Source organism: Emydura macquarii, unplaced genomic scaffold (genome assembly GCF_026122565.2).
Source record: "Emydura macquarii macquarii isolate MOO-44397 ecotype Brisbane River unplaced genomic scaffold, CSIRO-AGI_Emac_v2 contig_1119, whole genome shotgun sequence".
Taxonomy (NCBI): Eukaryota; Metazoa; Chordata; order Testudines; family Chelidae; genus Emydura; species Emydura macquarii.
The window spans coordinates 4,215,231-4,229,785 of NW_027131256.1; the positions used below are offsets into that span (position 1 = coordinate 4,215,231).

A 14,555-nucleotide genomic window follows, 5' to 3' on the forward strand; every position below is an offset into this window, starting at 1 on the left:
TTTCCTGTCTGTGCCAGCCTGAACTTACATTGTTTCTTCATCCTACAGTAAGCTGCCAAAGAGAGCCCAGGTTCTGGTACTGTTTACTTGGGCTCCATAAGGAACGCTCATTAATATTAGTCTTCTCAGGGTCAAACTTAATCATCCATGATGGTGATTATTATTGGCACTTTAAGACATCTTTAAAAAAGGGACTGAAAGTCTCACTCAAGCCCTTTCTGATACAATGTATATTCATTCAGAATACAGTGCTCATAGAGGAGCTGCTCATGTCGCTTTAAGTGATTCGCGCCAATGGAAATGGTATGTAAGGCATGACTGCTGTAAGTTTGTCCTGAAACACAACCACCCTTGTAATCCTATCTTACACAAAGGCCTATTCCATTCCCTATACAGGCTTGCTTCATACTGTCATCCTTTGCATCCATACTCTGACCTCTAAGGATGAAACTGACCATGAAAAGTGACTGCTTCCTGACAACCGTGAGTTCTCCCATCAAAGCACAGCTCATGATTGTGTTACTGATGCCCAGGAAAGAACAGAATCCGGTTTGTTCTCTCAGAGCTCTGTTGATACTATAGGACTGACAAAAGGAGATGTTACAATCCTGGCTATTGCTGCTGTTGTAAGGGACAGGAAGAGCCCAGCTGGATCCTCAGAGCCTGAGTGCAGTTTGTAGTAGTGATCACTAGAGAAAACATCTTTTTGCAGCGGGTTGGATCTGGAATCATGGGGAGAGAGTAACTGCTACTGTTGTGTGACGTTAGCAGCCACTTGTCTGTCAGTGCACTTCACATACATGTATAATGGTATGTTTTTCTTTCTGTATTGGATGAAACCCCTATGTGTGTGCAGAGAGCTACAAAAATTTAGCAGGGTGTTATGTTTCCTGTGGAGTGGGCATTCCTGCCATTGCTGGGGCTGCTTGGCTGGCATCAGCAGTACTGATGCTGCTGTTGTAGCACAGATTGTAGAAGGTGCACACCCACTGACAGGACTGCCCAGTGGTCAGGCTGTGATTGGCAGGATATCTCCCTGCTGAAGCACATTCCTGTCCTTCAGCACACCTGCCCAAAGAGTTTCTAGCCCTTCCCTTCTGCATGGGAACTTTGAGGGCTGGGCCCTTGAACAGTCACAGTCTTCTTCAGCTGGCCTCTCACTGGAGGTGAAGGTGCTTGTTGTATTGTCCTTTCGGAGTGGGTATGGGAGGCCAGGCCAGCTCTATTCCCCAGGCTCCGGTCCAGGGCCTGAATGGTGGGCAGCTTCACTCAGCACCTTGCCGTGAATCCAGTTCCCTACCCCAGCCTCCTTTAGCATCCCAGATTAAATCACTCTGATCAGGTCTCTGACCTGCACACTCTGTCCCCTGCTTTTCATTTGTGGGTTTGCACAGGTCTGTGTTTTGAGCAATGGGCTCTTGGTAGTATTTTCCCCTCAGAGCTCCCTCTGCTCTTTTCCACTGCCCCCTCTGAGCTGCTGTGCTCTCCTCCTTCAAACCCTGCCTCCAGCTTGTGCAGGCTTTGCAGGTGTGTCTGGGAGGGGCTGCCTGGGCCCAGAGCTGTTCCTTACCCTCCTGCATGCCAGTGTGGGGTTTGTCTATGCCATCACATAGATCCAAACAGAAGACCTGCTCCCAGAGCAGCCAAGTGCTCCCAAATTTCACAGTGCCTTCCTCCTGTTTGTGGAATGGAAATAAAGCTTCCCAGGAGCCTTCTGTAAATGGGAGGGAGGATTCTGTGCCTGGGTAGAATTTGCCTTTTGCACATTTCTAAGCAATCCCTTTATCGTTCCCCATTTCCCTGTAGTATCGTAATGTTAAAGGTGAAAAAATCCTATTGGCTCTTCCATGGTAATGCGCCCCTTACACATTCATGTTTGCACTCTGGTCAGAGCACAATCATTGCCCACACTATATGTTCCATTACTCTGCAAGGTCTAAGTTTAAATGTCCCACATGATGGAATCACCACCACTTCCCCTAGGAGGCTATGCCACAGTTTGACAGGTCTCCTCAGTAAAAAAAAAAATTTCCTGATATCCAGTCTGTTTTCCTTTGTTAGCTTCCTCCCATAGCTATTAGTTATCACCCAGCAGGGAGGCAGACTTTTTGGTTTTGTAATATGATGGACATTCCTTTGCCATATAACAATAGTGTGCAAGCGCCTCTGCAGCCCTCACACACACATACTGTGATAAATCAGCTACTTTCCTCCTCTCTCACCTCTGTGTTGGGCTTATCTAGTTGTCTGAGTTATGTTAAGTGGCCTGTGCTCATCTGTTCTCTGTTCCTCTCACTGGCGTTGCTCTTTGGATTTCAATTCCAAACATGGTTATCCATTTGGGGTCTCTCTCCATTCCGTTGCCAAGTGATATACATTCCAAATTCAACACAAGTGCCCGTTGCTTCCCCCCTCCCTCTCTGCCTCCCTGCTGCTCTCTCACCGTCTCTATTTTCACTCCTGGAGAGCTGGGGAGAGTGAGAGCAACAGGAGCAGCTCTTTCCAGTCCCATTCTCTGATGAGTTCTCTAGCTGAAGCCCTCTGCTTACTCTTTGACTGAACTCTTCGGCCTTTGTCTCCTGAATGCGGTTGGTGCGGGAGGCCATCTGGCAGGACCACACACCTCACCAGCAGCGAAGAATAAAATAAGCCATTTGGATTCTCCAGCTTAGATTTTTTTTTTTTTTTTGGTACAAACAAGTTAAAAGTTATTTTAAAAATGTTGCTCTGAAGTGCGTTCCGGTGGGACCGGTGAGCTCCTGAGAGAGGGGCGCCACGGGGCTCCGATTACAGCGATCCGTCTATAATTTTTTGTATGACGCTACATTTGTGAAGCAGGACGGACGGGAGGGTGGGGAAAGGGGAAGAATGAGTGGAAACACCACCCGTTGGGACCAGATGCTTTTCCAGCCCCATCTGTGCGAGGGCTGGAAGCAGAACTTAGAGGGAGCAGCCTATCACCTGGGCAATTGCATCCTCCTGCTAGGCTACATGGGGGGAAGCGGGATCTTTGGCTCCATCTATATCTTCAGCCTTTTGGCCACTGGCTACTTCTGCTATGCTCTGTGGGGCTGGCTGGATGCCTGTGGACTAGACATCTTCATCTGGAACATGCTACTGGTTATGGCCTGCTTGCTTCAGCTGGCTCACCTGATTTACCGGCTCCGCAAGGACACCTTCTTGGAAGAGTTTGAGCTTCTCTACAAGACCCTCTGCCAGCCCTTGCAGGTGCCCTTTGAGGTCTACAAAGAGATAGTGAAATGCTGCGAAGAGCAGGTCCTGTCACTGGCCAGAGACCAGACCTATGCTGTGGAGGGCAAGACGCCCATCAGTCGCCTGTCTCTACTGCTCTCTGGCAGGTAGGCTGTACCCTGTCCTGACCAGACATTTCCCAGCCCTGGAGCGGTGATCCATCTTAATACGTAGGGACAGGTTGTAGAATTGAGCTAGCAACAATGGATCTGCCTAGTCGACCTGGGTGGGGATATTTGGGGAGAATTTTCATTTTTAAAGCATGATCCAGATATTTGGCAGGGGGACAGATATTTGGCAGTATTCCACTTAGCCACTTTCTCCCCCTGCATTTTCTCTGCAGATTTGCTCCCCTTCACATTGCGCAGCGAAGGGGTGCAAGCAGGGTGGGGGGAAGGGAGCATATGGGCCTTAGTCACTGACATTTTCTTTATTCGGAGAGCATGTTTTCTACCACTCCCCAACCCTCCCTCGGCGTAACCTTAAACCAGAACTGTTTCGCAGTTAAAATGGGAGGAGACATGGTCTGAGCAAAGCCCTGGGAATTAGGATTCCTGGCTTCTAATCCTGGTTCAGCCACTGACCTCCTATATGAGTTAGGGCTTCGCCACTGCGTGCCTCAGTTTCCTGTGTAAAATGGAGTGTGGGGGGGACATTATAAATACCTCACGATGGGAGAGGGTTGTGAAGGTTGTTTACAAAGCAATTTAAAAAAAAGAGGACTGTATAAGCACTAGTATTTTTATGCACAGATCAGCCTATGAACAACAAATACCACAGCATACGGCACCCTCTGAACACACAATGATATTCGGTCAGGCAAGCAACTGCCTGCTTATGGAAGCTTTAACAATTAGTGTTTGTGATATGCTTTGAGATCCTGAAATGAAAGGTCTTTGCAAAGTAGAGTAGTAATTATTATATTTGTTGTCCGATGGTCCCATTATGCTCTTGATGGAGGAAGGTGATGAACAAGAGAGAAGGAAGAACGGTCTTTCCCCAGCACATGTACCAGTCCAGTAGGAAGAAATCATGGAAAGTTGTGTGAATGGTTTGATTGTACGTGGGCCTAGTCTAGTGAACCAATAAAGAAAATGGCCCTGAAGCCTTTGAAAGTCCTGAAATCTTCATGAGGAAAGGACAACAAAAATGGTCAGTGGACTGAAAGGAGAGGTGAAAAGAAATAGGTACAAAGCGTTTGTCCTGATGATGGCTGAGGGGTAGTTATACTAACCGTCTCCAAGTAGTGGACCAAGAGGTAACGGCCCAGGACAGGAGGAATGGTTCAGAAAGGGCCAAGGGTTGTATCTAGGAGTAATGGGATGACATTAAGAAAGGGAAAATGTTGGCAGAATATCAGGAAAGACATACAGGCTGTGGAATCTATGTGAGAAGGAACAGAAGCCTCATTAACTGGGACTTTTCTAAGTAGACTGGAGAACACACCAGACACATTTACTGTAGGGAACAATCCTGCACTGACGCAGGGGATAGAGAATCTGTTGCTTCTCTAAGCAGATCCTGTACAGGTTACACTGCTTCACCCACCAGCCCTTTTCTGGCCTAAGCCTGTCATTCTCCTGTTCTCTGTCTAGGGTCAGAGTGAGCCAGGATGGACAGTTCCTGCACTACGTCTTCCCCTATCAGTTCCTGGACTCCCCAGAGTGGGAGTCACTGCGACCTTCCGAGGAGGGAACGTTCCAGGTAACTCAGAGCAACCACTTGGTGGCTCTGCAACTACTCAGACTTGGACTTTGCTGCTTTGTACATGTACAGGAGCGAATGGAGAGGGGAAGATGGAAGGCAGTGGAGGGGGCCAGAGAAGTGTTATCAATCCTCATGCTTTGAGTTCTCAGCTGGTCATGCAGATAGGTCAGGAAGGCATTCCTCCCCTACCCCCAAGCCCATCACGTTATAGTACAGCATTGCATGAATCAGATGCCTTATCTTATGTCTGCCTTTCTTTGAATCACCCAGCATTAGCTGCAGTTAACCACAGGATGCCAGAGTAGAAGGACCATTGATCTGTTTCTGATTCGGCAGGGAGACAGCGTGTTAGACTGGATGGATCACTGGTCTGCTTCCATTATGGAGATTTTAATACCAGCTTTAATGTGTTGCACAACGAGCTATTAGAGGGAAACCTTACAAGAACGGCAGAGCTTTGTGCTGCTGCTGCTGTGGGAAAGAGTGACAGTGACAATAGTGATTTAACTATCTGATGCTTCAAAGATCTGAATCTTGATGATGATGATGATGATGCTCAGGCAGGGAAGTGGGCGGGGGGGGGAAGAGGGGCGAGAGAAAGGGGATGATTCATACCCAAATCTGACTACAGTACCTTTAGATGCAAACAAGCCTCATTGAGGGTTCTCCTGGGATTATATCACTCATTGTTATTTGTAGCAATTAAACCTATTGATTTTTGTTTTGATCTGTCTATCCCATCAACACCATAGAATCTGAGTCCTTCCCATTCTGTAGGAAGGTTATTAAGTAGATGGACAGGTCCATCTCTCTGCAGTCTGGGGTAGGCTGATTCCAGTCAGTAGATGAATAGCTAGAACCTAGACTATACCAGAAAGGACATGTCAGAAGTGATTTTACTAATTCCATGGGAGTATAATGAGGGTCAGCAGAGAGTAACACTTTTCCACAGAGAGCCAAATTCAGACCTGCTGTAAATGGGTGCAGCTCTACTGAAGCCAGCTTCTTGCTGAGATCAGATCTGAATTTGATCCCCATACCGGGGGTGAGAAGGTTGTTAAAGCTGCTTTGAAAAATGAACCTGTTACCATTGTCAAACTGATGGCTAGTAGATTTGAAGAGGAGTCATTCCATATTATTGCTGAACGTCTGATCACTGTGGCAGATGACCAGCAACTCTTAGCACAGTGTGTGTGAGTTGAGCCGGGGAGACAGTGGCCAGGCCGTCCGCTCTGAGTGCCATGTCTCCCTTGGGGCGGGAGAGACAGGTTTGATGACAGTAGCCCCAGAAAGCAGCCTGTGGATGGTGCTTTCTGGTCTGAAAAGCTTGTCTGGCAATTTCTGGGGAAGTTACTTTTACAGTTTTGTTTAGCCAGCTCTACATATAGCAGCAGCATGCAGTTTTTGAATCCATTTAATCCGGCAGTCCCTCCTCTCTGACTCTCAGCTCAGTCCCATGGTGTGAATCACTCAGTAACTCCCCATACGATCCCAACCCCATTTCTCCAGATATATTTGATCACTCCAAAAATATTTTGGCTAAAAGCAGACATTTCTACTTGGGGCCTTCCTTGAGATGGGGGAGAAATTTCCTCGTTTAAGTTCCCCTACCGCTGTTGGGCTCAATTGTTTCACTTCAGTGCAGAATGGAGAACAGCAGAAGACTAATTAACTGTGACAGGATCTGGTTGCCGCCTGGATTCTGACCTGGGTATGTCTTCCACTCAGACAGCTGCTGGCTCCCAGTCTGAACTGGCTCAGGTTTCAGAGTTACAATATTTCCCTAGAAGATTGAACTATGAGGCCTGATGGTGCAGTGAGAGAGAGAAAGAGATTGTAAGTGAGTCTCTCTGGCTGCCCTGGTAAGGAGCTGGCGGGGAGGGGGGCTGATTTCACTTCCTGCATTGTGAGAGAAAGACAGAGGTGCTGTGGCAGGTGGGATTCAATTGCTTGTAAAAGACTGTTAGGAAAATGAGGCTCTGGCCCTTTAAGTTTCAGCATGCCCCTGACTCACTCACAGCCCATCTCAGAGAAGTTCTCACATTCTAGCTCCCCTATTTCATAAGGCAGCTGCGTGCAGGGCAGTGGCATTAAATATCAAACTCAAGGACACATGCCGCGGCTCAGCCTTGTTTGGCTTCCCAGCAGCCCCTGCCATGGTTCCTGGCCAGGGAGACCCCTGCTCATGCAGCACACAGGGAGGCCCCAGGATATTTTGGCCCGGCTGTAACACTTGTTCACATAGCTGTGTCTCAGTTACACTGCGACGTGCCACGCTGTGCTCCAGCCTAAGAAGGCTTGGTCCTTTGACATGTTTCCCCATCCCCGTGCCTGAAAAAGAGCCTGTTTCCCACTTGGCAAGATTTAAAAAAAAAACAAAAACCCAAACTTTCTGTAGAAATAACCAAGTTAAACCTCTAATGGCCTGACAACTTCCAACTCAGGTAATTCTGCTCTGCTTCCTGCAATACTTCCTGCAGTATCAAATGCATATGCTGGCTTTCCTCCCCTTCTGTCCTAAACTGGGGTGTGTTGCAGTGCACTGGTAAACAGCTCTTGTGTTCTATCCCAGAGGCGGTGGCATGAGGGGTGTCCAGTGGAATGAGCTGAGACCACATTGTCTAAAACAATCCAGCAAACTTGAATGCCGCCTGAAGCACCTGCCTTCCCTCCAGCTGGTGATAGGTGGGGCCACCCTCCAAAAGAAAACTTTTGTTTCATTTTCTGTTCCCCAGCCACACTGAAACCCTGCACATCTGCCGTCCAGCTAATGAGCGAAGGAAGCCCATTACAATGCTGTGCAGGGTAATACTGAGCCATAGGTTTTTCTGTAGCTGTCCCTATTGAAAGCAATCATTCTCCCCAACCATGATGGGTCTGCAGAACAGTAAGCCCCCAGTGACACCTGTGCTACCCTACTCTTTTCAGTGGCATTGCATAGGTATAAATGGGGACATCATTTGAAGATTCGAGGGTGGCAGGGTTGGCTCTGCAAGTGGAATTCACTTACCAATTGTGTTAATGATGCACAGGAAGGAAGACTCCAGCTTCCTCTTTCTAAGCTGTACTGGCTCTGCATGGAGAACTGGACTGATAAGCAATAGAAGCCCTATTTAATCTCTAACTCAGCAGCTCTTATTTTCCTCTGCACAGGGTGCAGATCTGTGGTGGAAAAGAGACCACAGTTCCTTTTCGGAGTAGAACCACACTTTAAAGTGATGGAACCAAACATCCAATCAGTGCAGGGTATTGTGCTCACTTCCCCCTCTTCCCCCCGCAGGTCACATTGACAGCAGAGACCGACTGCAATTATATCACCTGGCCAAGGAGGAAGCTCTACCTCCTCTTGGCCAAAGATCGCTACATCGCCCGCCTCTTCTCGGCCTTCCTCGGCTACGACATCTCAGAGAAGCTGTACGCCCTCAACGATAAGCTCTTCGCGAAGTTCGGCCTGCGCTTTGACATCCGCTTACCCAGCCTCTACCACGTCCTGGGACCCACCTCCTCAGACACTGAGGTGGAGAAGGAGCTGGAAGAGTGTGAGGAGCGGGCTGTGCCCCACCATCACATGCCCACCTTTGTCCAGAGAGCTGCCTCAGCCCCTCCTCCTCCGCCTGCCCACCCCAAGGCGCCCCGGCCTGACAGTGACCTGCTGGGTGAGGACTCTACCAGTCTTGTGTTGGAAGATTTTGCTGAGTTGCCGGGGTCTTTTATGGACTATGTGAGCGAAGGGGAGTATATGAAGTGAGGGCACTTCTAACATGGGCACACGTCACCCTGTGTGGGATCCCCGTGTAAGTACTTGCTTGCCTGCGGAAGGAAACTCTTCCATCTGGGCCTGGGCCTTGGAGGTTGTGGCTGATGGGTCTGACTGTACAAAGCTTAGCGCTAACTCTGTCTCGCGGAGGTGAGGGCTAAAGTGTCCCAATCCTTGGCCAGTTTGCACTGGGGGGATGCCTTGATACCTTGCAAACATGGTAAATGGCATGAATCCTGGCAGCCTCCACTCAGTCTTGAGGGAGTGGGCACTGGGTAGATAGACACCCAGTTGCTAGGTAAGAATAAAGTGAGGTGACTTGCTAGTGTCATCAGCCATACGAAGAAGAAGACTCCCACTGGGTGGCTTCCTATCAAAGTTAACATCATCAGTACAAGATATTGGTCCATGCAGAGCTGGGCTTTGTGGCATGAGGGGAATCCCAGTTTCAGGGAAATCACCTGATTATCTTCTTACTTACCCAAAATAAATCAGATGAGACAATGCTGCCAATAAAGGTCACAAAGACTGTTGTGAAATTTCCACACTACAGCCTTCTCAGGACACTTCCTCATCAGAATCGCTTGAGATGTGCTGTGTCTGATGTATTTCCTCCGGGGAATTTCATAACAGAATCTTCCTGAGAAACCCAGGCTAAAGGTCTGACTCCAGGCTCTGGTAGCTTCAGTTAACCATAACATTATTCAGCCAGGCTACAGAACAAGCGGAGTGTCTAGGGAGGAGGGTACATGACATTGAATAAGGATGTAAAGCTGAGGCGGGATGGAACACAACAAGGAGACAGATGTATAAGGGATTTGGAAGGTAGCAGGTCATTTGCCTTGGTAACCAAGCAGGTGGCATGGAACAAAACAAGCTGGAAAAACACAGGGCAGTAAATAAACAGATTTTCTGACTCTGTCAGAGCCATAAACAATATAGAGGAGAGGGCCAGATAGTGAAGTATGGATGCTTTTGAATTAAAGGGAGCTTGGGAGATTTCAGGGAATGCAAACACTGGCTTTCTCCATGGGAAGTCCTTGTGTTCACTGGGGCTCTCAGGAAGCATACAGGGCTAAATTCTGTGCTCAGTCACAAGAGATCAATGCCAGTGAATTCAGTAAGATTCATGACTTCGGTGGGACTGTCTGGGTGTCACCAATGGCAGGCTTTGGCCCATTGTGCCTGATTCTGTCCTGACCCTGCCTTACCCCGGTGTGACTGTTAACTTCAGTGGGGTTATTCCTGACTTACATTGGTGTCAGTGAGAACAGGCTAAGGCCACCCACCAGGGCTTCAGATACATGCCCGGTGGATGGGGAAATGAAACGTTTCCATTTATAGGGCAGGGCTGCATACCAAGGTGAATTAAAGAAACATCAGCTCAGGCTTTGGAATAGAGAGACTGACAGTTTACAAGAACCTCTTGGGATTGATTCTGGCCCCTGCCCTGTTTCCTCAATTGCCACCATAAAGTCATATAGGTGCTGTAAAGGTACCACAACCAGCGGAGCGGAGTATCCCCTTTGTGCAGGAACAGTGTTGGATCAGCCTCATGCTGTCCCTTTCGCAGCCCTAGCCACAGGGGTGTGTTGTGGGTGGCTGGGGGGGCATCCGTAGCACTGTGCACCACAAAGACTCTGGGCTGCTTCTGGCTGCAGAACAGGCCACAGGCAATCTGGGTAAGGCTGCTGTAAATTGGAACAGCCCGAGGTCTGCTCTAGGCAGCTGCACCATGCCCCAGCTGGCACGGGATCTGAGGGGCACAAAGATAGCTCAAAGCCATCTCCGTGCCTCCTCTTCCTGGGCTGCCCGGCCTGTGAGGCGCAGGGCAGAATCTGTCCCCTTGTTTCTACCAAGACTCAACTCAGCCAGACTGAAAGGATTTGGCCAAGGCGCCCGGGTTCCATTAGCCATTATCTAAAACAATTCCCAGGGTGACTGACAGGAGATGAGTGTGGGGGCCAGCATGTCATGGATCCCCCTTGCATGAGTCCCAGGAAAGAAATGCACTGAGCTTTCCTGCCTCACTTCTGCCACTGGTGCATGGGAATAACACACGCTCTTCCTAAGCGCCTTCCCCACACCCATGGCTCACTCTGCAAAGGAAGAATTTCTGGGATCCGTGGAGGCCAAAGGGGCCTGGGATAGGGCCTGGGAGAGGGGCCTGAGCAGGTATAGGAAGTAAAGATCCGCTGGTATTTTCCCATCCATGGTGCTAACCTCATTTTCCTGGCCAAATTCCAACCTGGGTAATTACGTTCTGCCTCCCTAAATTCCCCCTGCAGTTTCATTCATGTACCAGGTTCTTTGCCATTTTCTGTTCCTAAACTGTGATGTGGTATGGCTGTGCACTATTACAAAGGCAGTGATTTTCTGTAGTGTGTGAAATGATTTTTGTGCACAGAGTTTGCAAAACACTTTGGGATCCTTTGGGATAGAAAGTGCTGCTGAGAGGTAAGTTATTCTCATATGGTATTAGCTAGCTCAGCACTTGCCTCCTGAAAGAGTTATAATTCACCCGAGGACAAATCAGAAAATAAACCAGATGACGACCTGATGGTGAAAATAGCCTTTTTCTGACTATTCGTATGAATTAGGCTGTGAGGTTCTGATATCATTCAGGTTGGATGTTTGAAAGAGACACTCTCAAAAGATTCCACATAATTTTTAAAGTAATTTTAAAAATGTGCATTTGTTTAGAATAATCCCTGGGAAACTGGACTCTGCTTTCTTAAAACATGGTTTTCCCCCTTTCCATTTGTTGTTATAAGATGCTGGTGAGGTTACTGTAGGGTTACTTCAGTGGGCTTTGTGCTGTATGCATTCAGCCCAATTCTTCTCCATCTTGCAGCTTATGCCATCGTTTCCACCTGGGCTACGTGGGTGTCGAAATGACCAGCAACCATTTTAGATCCACTTCACACCAATGTAAATAGTGACACAAAGGGCCAAAGCAATGGAGAATCAGGCCCACTATTGTGTGATCATAAAGTTGCCCGTGATAGCCATGGTTTTGTTAGTGTAGGGTTGCTCATGAAAGTTGGGGCTATGCACACTGGTTTGTTATTGTGTGACTAAGAATTACACAGATTTTACAAACTGATATAAGAAGGAAAACAGTAGGGTGCCTGGTGGGCCCCACCTGCCCTGACACTGTCTCCTGGGTGAGTTTGGCAAATGGAGATGAGCTGTGACTTTAATAGTAATAGCCTCTTTTTTATCCCCTTTTCCTCCCACAGCTTCTGGAAGCCTTATCCAGAGTTACCCCTATGCACTCTTCAAAGGACGAGCCCCTCTGGCTCCCACCCAGACGCCAGAACTCTAGGGAACAGAAGTCGGTTTTGATCAGGAAGACCCGCTCATGAATGTATGCTGACACACCTCTAACCAGAAAGACGACTCATTAACATGCACCGACATGTCCACACAACGCCCCTGCATGCACATGAAGTATATGCATGAGACTGAGGTGTGATAGCTGGACACCTTCCACACCACATTCTGGTCACCTGCTGTGGCACAAGGGATGTCTGTGTTCATTTTTGTATTCTAGTCTTTCACCACAATGGTCTGTTAATAGCTTTGTTAGCAGGCCCATTAAATTTGTTGGAAAGGCAGCAGCTTTAGCCTGTCCATAAAGTTTTTGATTTGATGGCTCCTGTTAAAGAGAGTGTTGATTCACTAGGGTTCAGTGATTGGGAGGGGAGAAGATGATGTTCAGAGACTTTCACATGATCTCTAGAAGTAGAGAAATGGGAAAGGCTAAGAGCTTTAGTGTTTGTGTATATGGGGGAGAGTGGAATTAGGACTTGTGCTAGTGATACACATGGCATCCATTCCCATCAGGCTTAAAATTCCATGTCCAGGACTTAACGCTTTTCATTTCTGATAACCATGGCTAACTAATGAAGTACATATCAGTTTCTGATGTTGGGAAAAAATTCCATAGGTCTTTTGGTCAATCCACTTGGAATAAGAAGGAAGAGAAGAACCAGGACTGGATTTCTGTGCCCATTTGGGATGGATTCTGGGTCTAGCCCTGGGAAAGGGGAAAGACTTAACCTGCATTTCTGTGTCCCTTTGGAAGGGAATAATGGGAACATCTCCTTGGAAGGAGAAGAAGCTGAACTGGATTTTTGTGGACTCTGCATGTCTCCACTGAGATGGAGATGGAGTGAAGGACCAGTCAGGTATGATCCCTCACAAAAGGATCTGGCAGATCAGGATAAGGACGCATGGAAGATGCAATATTTTGGTTAAAAACAATATGGAGTTGGTAGGTAACTTGCAAATTCAGTCGTGACGGTATTTCTACTGCAAGCTCACCCAGTGGTTTCATCAAAGGGGGCTCACATGGTGTGATAATAGTATTAGTCATCAAGGGCCCCTTTACACTCCCCCTTTTGTCTGGTGCCAAGGGGCCGCATGGCAGGCATGAGGTCCCCGGCGGCCCAGGAACAGAGGCAGCTCCGTGCTGCTCACGTGGGGCCCAAGTGCAGGAGGCCAGGGATGGGCTAGGGAATGCTCCCGCAAAGCTCTATAAGGGTCACTGAAGCAGGGATGCAAGTGGCTAGTGCCAGGGGCGAGGCCAGCCCCTGCGGCACAAACTGCCTCCTCTCTGTTACGCTAACCCAGGAGAATCAGATTCTAGCAGCCTCTCTCACAACTCTGCTGCCTCAAAGAGGTGTCTCTCTAGCTACTCACCGCGTCTGCTTCTCTCTGACCTAGTTGCACTGCAGCTAGGAAGCTTCTCCAGGGGAGAGCTGTTGGCTTCCCCTTAGCAAAGGCGTGGAGGTTTCCGTTAAGTGCCATAAAACGACACTGCAAGGTAGTCACGACTCCCTGAGCTATAGGGTGGACCCTGAGACCACTGTTAATGCATATTGCTACCCCGAGGAATCTGCGCAGAAGGCAACTGCTATCACAAGAACTGATACATGAAGCCCAGAGTGCATGTCTGACGGGAGAGGAGCTGTCCACTCTGCCTCCTGCCACCGCAGCCAGATAGAAAATATATCTGACCCTCAAAGGACTGGGGGCTCTGCTGAGCCCCATCATGAAGCCATCAGAGAGGTGGGTGCACTCTCCCTTGTGAACATCCCACCAGGCTGTGCCTCCCCCATATGATTCTTACATAAAATCGTCACTGATAAAGTTTGCAGATGACACAGAAATTGGGGGAGTGGTAAATAATGAAGAGGACAGGTCACTGATACAGAGTGATCTGGATCGCTTGGTAAAATGAGTGCAAGCAAACAATATGTGTTTTAATATGGCTAAATGTAAATGTATTCATTTAGGAACAAAGAATGTAAGCCATCCTTACAGGACGGGAGACTCTATCCTGGGACACAGGAACTCTGAAAAAGATTTGGGGGTCATGGTGGATAATCAGCTGAATTATGAGCTCCCACTCAACAATGTGGCCAAAAGAGCTAATGCGATCCTGGGAGGCATAAACAGGGAAATCTCGAGTAGGAGTAGAGAGGTTATTTTACCTCTATATTTGGCACTCGTGTGACACTGCTGGAATACTGTGTCCTGTTCCGATGTCCACAATTCAAGAAGGATGTTGATCAATTGGAGAGGGTTCAGAGCAGAGCCAAGAGACTGATTAAAAGATTAGAAAACATGCCTTATAGTGATAGATTCCTATAAGTGGATGGGCAAGTGCTGTCCCAGAGCGGGCAAGGGATGCTGGCAGGACCCCTGTCTTGTACGGTTCTTTCTTCACTCCCTTTCCTCCACAACCCAATTACCAATCTGCAGGGCTCTGAATCTTGTCATGGTGGGGAAGCCTCCTGGCTTCAGGTGAAGGTCTCTCCTTTGTTCTGGT

At 48.3% G+C, this 14,555-nt stretch overlaps 1 protein-coding gene across 2 annotated transcripts; it reads left to right on the forward strand.

Moving 5' to 3' along the window:
- The first annotated feature begins 1,800 nt into the window (after positions 1-1,800).
- Positions 1,801-12,371, forward strand: POPDC2 (popeye domain containing 2). 2 transcript variants are annotated; one of them, XM_067546014.1, is made up of 4 exons: positions 1,801-3,359; positions 4,848-4,956; positions 8,240-8,615; positions 11,959-12,371. In XM_067546014.1, exons 1-4 carry the CDS (start codon positions 2,869-2,871, stop codon positions 12,042-12,044), a joined length of 1,062 nt encoding a protein of 353 aa, XP_067402115.1. In that variant the 5' UTR covers positions 1,801-2,868; the 3' UTR covers positions 12,045-12,371. The 2 variants fall into 2 exon arrangements, with proteins under 2 accessions (XP_067402115.1, XP_067402114.1); XM_067546013.1 differs by having other exon boundaries at positions 1,804-3,359; positions 8,240-8,753.
- Positions 12,372-14,555: the final 2,184 nt, after the last annotated feature.

Bases quoted from the DNA above. Each gene is read 5' to 3' on its own strand.
- POPDC2 (XM_067546013.1), top strand. From the start codon at position 2,869: ATGAGTGGAAACACCACCCGTTGGGACCAGATGCTTTTCCAGCCCCAT. The intron at 3,360-4,847 runs GTAGGCTGTACC...TTCTCTGTCTAG, and splicing joins TCTCTACTGCTCTCTGGCAG to GGTCAGAGTGAGCCAGGATG. The intron at 4,957-8,239 runs GTAACTCAGAGC...TTCCCCCCGCAG, and splicing joins CCGAGGAGGGAACGTTCCAG to GTCACATTGACAGCAGAGAC.